At 48.7% G+C, this 6,702-nt stretch overlaps 1 protein-coding gene across 1 annotated transcript; it reads right to left on the bottom strand.

Annotated features, from left to right (window-relative positions):
- Positions 1-2,579: 2,579 nt before the first annotated feature.
- Positions 2,580-3,551, bottom strand: LOC129683901 (olfactory receptor 12-like). The gene has a single exon (XM_055616900.1). It carries the CDS (start codon positions 3,549-3,551, stop codon positions 2,580-2,582), a length of 972 nt encoding a protein of 323 aa, XP_055472875.1.
- Positions 3,552-6,702: the final 3,151 nt, after the last annotated feature.

Consider the following 6,702-nt stretch of genomic DNA (forward strand, 5'->3'; position numbering starts at 1 on the left):
AGTGGAATGTCAGGGTCGGGAACACAGAGCTGTCTTGTGAGCGCTTCCAGCGGTGGTGGGAGGAGAGACTACTTTTCTCCGAGCAGCAGTCTGATGTATGCCTTCTCACCACCACGCTTACCCTGGTTCCTTTTCTCTCCATCTTCATTCCTCAGGTTTTCTCTCTGCCACACCTGATTGCAGGGTTGTTGAGATGACCCTGGCCTGATGGTCAGGGCCATGACAATTGCAGCTAAGGTGGATTAGGTGGTGGTCCCAGTAGCAGCCGAGGTCATTGGTGTCCCTCTGTGGTAGAGGTTCACCGATGCTGCTTCTGTGGGAAGTGCTGATCCACAGAGTGCCTCTGCTGGCTGGGTCATCAGAGATGGCAGCAGTATTAGGCGTTCTGTTTTAAGTTGTGGAAGAAAGGTGCAGGGACACAGAGCAGATGCTGTTGGTCACTGAGATGTGGCAGCAGGAGCAGCTTGGCCCAGTAGCATGGCAGCCCTGCTCCTTGTGCGTCTCTTAACTGTTCTTATCTCTGCACCCATGCATGGTTTCTAACCTACAACATTACCTGAAAGTCTGGACTAGCCTACTAAATGACGGCAACAACAACCACAAGAGCAAGAACAAGAACAACAAAATCCACTTCTTAATATACAAATCTTCTCTTTTCTAGCAGTTGTGGATTTCTAGCAATATTGAGCAGAAAACACAGAGGTTCCACACTTGTCCTGAGTCCCTGCACATGGAGCCCCATCATCAGTACCCTTCACTAGAGTGGGATGTGCCGTGGTGGGTGGAGTCACACTAGCAGGTGAGGGTCGTCCAGTCACGGGAGTTGTATGTTCTGCAGCTGTGGACTGATTGTAGTAGCATGCAGCCACTACAGTAGACACAGTAGTTCTGTGACCTAGCGTTTCCCTGCCCACCCTGCTCTCCCCTGCTTCTCTACTTTCTGCAGAGCTTTGCCTTTTCCCTGAGGTCACCCTGATCACGGATGAGACCACACCTTGACTAGACTGCTTAGTTATGCAGTTATACTGCCTTCTGTTGAAAGCTAAACCTCATGTTGGAACCCTAGATGTGGGATTGAGTGTGTGAGGGGGGAGTCACTAGGTATCTTTGTCCCCCTTTAAGTATAGCCACATTGAACGCATCTCCTGCACGTGACCTTAGCCGTAGGGCAAGAAGAGATGAATGCATCTCCTTTTTCTGATTTCACAGCAAATGTACTTTTAGTGGCCTATTAAAGAGGACAAGTGACCGAATGTATGTTTTTAGGGCTGCCACAACTCAGGCTCTGATTCTCAAAATTCTGCTAACAATTTTGGAGAGCAGGGCCAGGAGAAAAGATGCATTTAGGGTGTTAGTTACCTGAATCAAGTTGACACTAGAGGAAGAAGAAAGACTGACAACCCACACAGCTGCTGGGATCGCTTTATTCTAGGGACTTGTCCTCTCTCCGCACTTCAGGCAGCATCAGCTGCTCTTTTGCTGGTATCAGAACCAAGTTTCTGGGCTTTGTTTTGGACTCCCAAGAAAGCTCAGTCCTTGGTGAGCTCCTCTCTAGTCAGTGCTTGCAGGCTTTGCTTCTTTTGGGCAATTTTCTTTTTCTTTTTTAAATCTATTTTAGTAGCTGCTATTTGGTGACTGCTTTTTTTTTTTTTTTTTTTTTTTTTTTGGTGGGGCGTGGGGAGTTCTGAGCTGTTTCCATTCTGTGGAGCTATTGGGCTTTTGTCTTACTTGTACACCGAGCCTTGGACAACTGAGCTCTCTGCTGTGTGAGAGGAAAGCCTTTGGAGCACATTGAGCCAACCATGTTTTGTTGAACCACTTGAGACATCCAGGGGGTTATGTAATATTAAATTCCTGGCAGACATAGCTGGAAAGGGCCCTTCTCAGACCCTTCTCAACACAGGCTCTTCAGTGAAGCTTCAGGCGTGTTGCTCATGGATCCATGTCTCTGGAATAAAACCTGGTGCTCCTGAGTGTCTTCAGACGCAAGAGCATCCCAAGGGCTCTTACACCTGTAAACTTTGACAGTATTGCTGCTTGCAATATTGCAAACCTAGGGGAAGTCTGCAGAGCTATCCTCCTTAGCCCGTCCTTATACTAGGTCAGTGGAAGGATGGGTCAGCATTCAGCTCCTAAGGGCCACTGTCATAGAGGCTCAGAGGGACATTAGATCAGTGATGAATGAAAATGAAAGGGTCATGGGGACACCTGCTGTCATGTAGCTTCGCTGGGAGATGTTGACAATAGTTCTCATGCTTGCCTCAAAAACTCTTGTCTTAACATTCTGCCTTCTGTGAAGGGGAGCCAGGATACTAAATGAACCATTTGCTTTATTATGACAAACATGCCATATTAAACATATTAAACATGCCTTATTCACATTTTGTAAATGCCTGGATAATATTATGCACTCATGAAAGGTGCTGAAGATGGGTAAATGGATTAAAAGATAGAAGAAAGGAGTAAAACCAGAGTACAGTAAAGCAAAAAAGAAAAGCAGGATAATAAAGAAACAGAGCAAAATAAAGACACCTAGTATCACCCAAGGATGTTTTCTTTCCATTATGCTGATTTGATCCCTACTTGCCTCCTTTCTTCACTAAGTTGTGTCTCTGCCCCAGTCTCCAAAGGGCATCCTTCACGTCCTTGTTGCGCAGACTGTAGATGAGGGGGTTGAGCATGGGGATGACCAGGGTGTAGAAGACAGATATCACCTTGCCCTGCGCCATGGATGCCACAGCTCCTGGCTGTGCATACATGACAAACACAGTGCCATAAAACAAGGACACAGCCATCATATGAGAGCCACAGGTGGAGAAGACCTTGTGCCGCCCTGACCCTGAGCGCATCCTGAGGATGGTCACAGCGATGTAGCCATAGGAGACCAGGACAGCTAAGGTGGTGCTTACAATGATGAACCCACAGAGGCCGAAGAGAAAGAGCTCATTGAGAGCTGTGCTGGCACAGGCCAGCTGGAGCAATGGGGGCACGTCACAGTAGAAGTGGTCAATATGGTTGGAGCTGCAGAAGGGCAGCTGGAACGTGAGGCTGGTCTGCACGATGGAGTTCAAGCAGCCTCCACAGTAGGTACCCACAACAAGCTGGGCACAGGTCATAGGACACATGGTCACAGGGTACCTCAGGGGACTGCAGATGGCCATGAAACGGTCATAGGCCATCACAGCTAAGAGGAAAGCTTCAGTGGTAGCCAACAAGGAGAAAAAGAAGAGCTGTGTGGCACATCCTACAAAGCTGATGACTTTGGAGGAGGAGAGGAAGTTGGCCAGGGCATTAGGGGCGATGACAGAGGAGTAGCAGAGGTCGACAAAGGACAGGTTCTTGAGGAAGAAGTACATGGGGGAGTGCAGGCGGGCATCCATGGTGATGAGCACAATCATGGTGACGTTTCCCAGGACGGACACCACATACAGGGCCAGGAAGACAGCAAAGAGCAGGGCCTGGGTCTCTGCACCTCCCCCAAACCCCACCAGCACAAACCCCTGCAAGGACACTGCCGAGAGGCTTCCATTTCTGTGGACTGGTGTGGCCATGAGTGTGGTCAGCTGAAGAGGGGACAGTGGAGGCAGATGTCACTGCTACATTCAGATGGAGCAGATCTCACCAGTGCAGTTGGATGGTCCACAGCCTTCAGGAACCTGTTGGTGACATGCTGCCCACTGGGCAAAAGTTCACTAGCTGCTTTGATGTGCTGGTGTGACCTAAATGGAGAAAATTCCTTTGACTTTTTATTATTATTATTATTATTATTATTATTATTATTATTATTATTATATTATTCAGGAGGATGTGCTGAGACCTTTGTGCCCAGGCAGTTGAGCTATGCATCTGAGGATGCAAAGAGGCTTCCTGAGCCAAGTGACTCTAGGAAACATCCTTCAGTAACCCTACAGCTGCCTGTGGGCTGCTTGTTCTTCACCTCCAGGGACATTCCTGAGTGACACTAATTTAGTGACACTCGTGAACTCCACCCATCTTCTCACTGTTCATAGAATGGACATGAAGATCTACTGATCTCCCAGCAACTGGGTTGGGGGATCTTGTCGTTTTCAGGAAATCAGGGTAAGAAAAATGGCTCTTACCACCCTGAGGCTGAGGCTCTGTCCCCTGAAGGATTCTGATCTCACCTAGGCAGCTCTGACTCCAAGCCTGGGCATTCTGTTGCAATCAATATGCAGAGATTGCTTGCTTGATTGTGTGAGGGTTTCCTGCCAGTCAATATCTATATGTGATGTTTGGGCAGCCTGGGCCCATGTTCTGAGAAAGAGCATGATTGGTTCCCATGCATGTTGGAGACATGTTCATGGTTTCCAAGCTGCCATCTCTCTGTCATCTCTGTTAACTAGTTCACGTCATCTTCTGGGGTTTATAGTTTTCACTTTCTAATTTGAAAAAGCAGATCATCTGGCCTCTGCCTCAAGCCGTCTGCACATTCACAGTCACTTTCTCTTCATTCTAGGGACCACAACAGTAGGCTAGGAGCACCCTCTTGGGACTGGCCATGGGTCACCACTCTGTAGGTCCCTGATGGATGCAAGAGACAGTGGAGTTGGGAGGTTGGCTAGATAGTGGCAGGTGTCTACACACCCCATGGGCTCAAGGAAGTTCTGAATGGGGTGGGTTTGGTTGTTGCAAAGCTCACCACTGCTGTCTTCCACATACCACATACAAAGGGGACATGGATCCTGGAAGATCCCAATTGAGACCATCATTTTCTGTGTAGCCCAATTTCCTAATACAAGCTCAAATGGTCATTTTCTCTTTATCTTAGGGTACACGGGGCTTTGTGCTTACTTTTGACACACCCACCAGGGGTCTCAGTACTGACCACACAGGTTTCCTTTGTGGTAAATGTGATGAAACTCCCTATGCCATATCTGGACCTTTGCTCCCTGCTGAATCAAGGACAAGCCTGATCTTTCCAGTTTGCTAAGGGTGCAGGGTGCTCACAGAATCAGCAGAAGAGCAACTAGGTGTGCTCACCTCAGCCCCTGCCCCTCCTGAGCCTGCCCCATCACTGCCTGCTGTGAGCTGGCTGGACACAGAGCTTTGTGTCACATGCCTGCCGAATCAGAGCTTGTTTAACAAGCTGAGCCTAGGGTGAAGGCCCCAGTCCTACCAGCTCTGAACAGGGCCAAGACTAGGTCTATTCAGGACAGGAGAGTTCCTGCTGCTAAGACAAGCTATCTCTTCCTGCTGAATACCAGCCCCGCTGCCCTTTAGCTGCTGAGTCTCCTGTACTTGTAGTCCTGACAGGTGACACACTTACCATATCTAAGTGAAAGTCCTGTCTGCAGCAGGGCCACACAGCCAACACCTATATCCCAGCGTCCTCAGGCTGGCAAGCCTGGTCGTTTTTTGAAGATGGGCATCAGTTGCTCCTGTCTGTTCTTAAGATCATTTACAGCTTTCTTGGCCGTGGAGTTGAGTGAGGTGAGTGTGGACAGAGTGGGCACCTGGGTATCTGTGAGGCTCTGGTATGCACGTTCTTGCTGTGTTAGGCTCTGAGCCCTGTAACGAGGGAAGGCACCTGCCTGCCTTGCCTTGGCTCCTCTCCGGTTCGTCTCAGATGGGCAGTGTGTGTTTGGTTGGGAGGATTCTCTGCATCTGGCAGGGCTGGGACTCTTGGCCTCTAGTGTCCAATTAGAAAGACACTGTCCTCTGTGGTGGCTGGAACTTTGCCCCTGCCCCTGGGCTCCAGAGGCACAGCATTGGCTCTGGCCAATCTCTTTCTCATCACATCCTCTCTTGCTCTATTGGCAGAAAGCTTTGGTCCTCAGAGACTTGGGGGACCATCAGGAGTATGGCAGAGTCATCTCAGAAGGACTAATGCCCTCAATAGAACAGTCTCCCAGGAGGGGCAGTTCGCTGCCCCTCCCCTCCCAGCCACAGCCCTTCTTCTGCTGTTCTTGTTTGCTTAAAGAATTCACTTCCTTTAAGCGATATAATTCCCACCGTAAGGGATTCAAAAATCCAGGCCAGTAGTGGTAACAGCCGTCCAAGTGAAGGGAAGGAGCTTCTTCTGGACTTGGTGACCCCTGGCCGCCCCTGGCTGCTAACCTTGTGTCCCTCAGGTGACCGCATACTCTGGCTTTGGTTGACATCTCCATACAAATGGGCCACAGTACTGACTAGTCATGCACTTGACACTCTCCCGATAACGTTTCAGTGTTCACAGCTTTTTTAATAATTTGATTTTCAAGCCACATTCACGTTGCACGTATGTTCACCCTCTCGCATCGCTAAACCCATCCTTTATTTAGCTCACTCCTTGTTGCTTCTCTTTTCCCCAGAAAGTTTTACTTCTACCTTCATGACATAGGTACACATGCTTTTTGTGGTTTTAAAAAATCTCTATAAAATCTAGGATCCACAGATAAGAGAGAACATGGCACTTGTCTTAAGTTAATATGAAGATGAAATAACTTGATTCTTTGTGTAGTTGGTAAAAAGCCCATTGTGTGTGCATACTACATTTTACTCAGCCATTCCTCTGTGGCCGGACACCCAGATTGATGGCATGACTCGGCTGTTGTAAATGGCGCCGCAGTAAAGACTGATGTGCTGTGTCTCTGTGGTGCGTTAACTTGGAGCCCTTTGGTGTGAACACACAGAAGAGCTTCTTCTGGCTCATACGGAGGACCTGTTGATTTTTGACCCTCCACACTGACTTCCATAGTGGCC

The sequence above is a fragment of the Psammomys obesus genome, unplaced genomic scaffold (assembly GCF_907164565.1).
Source record: "Psammomys obesus unplaced genomic scaffold, mPsaObe1.curated_primary_1811, whole genome shotgun sequence".
Taxonomy (NCBI): domain Eukaryota; kingdom Metazoa; phylum Chordata; class Mammalia; order Rodentia; family Muridae; genus Psammomys; species Psammomys obesus.

What these genes read in the sequence shown, in the direction of transcription:
- LOC129683901 (XM_055616900.1), bottom strand. Translation starts at nt 3,551, where the DNA reads ATGGCCACACCAGTCCACAGAAATGGAAGCCTCTCGGCAGTGTCCTTG.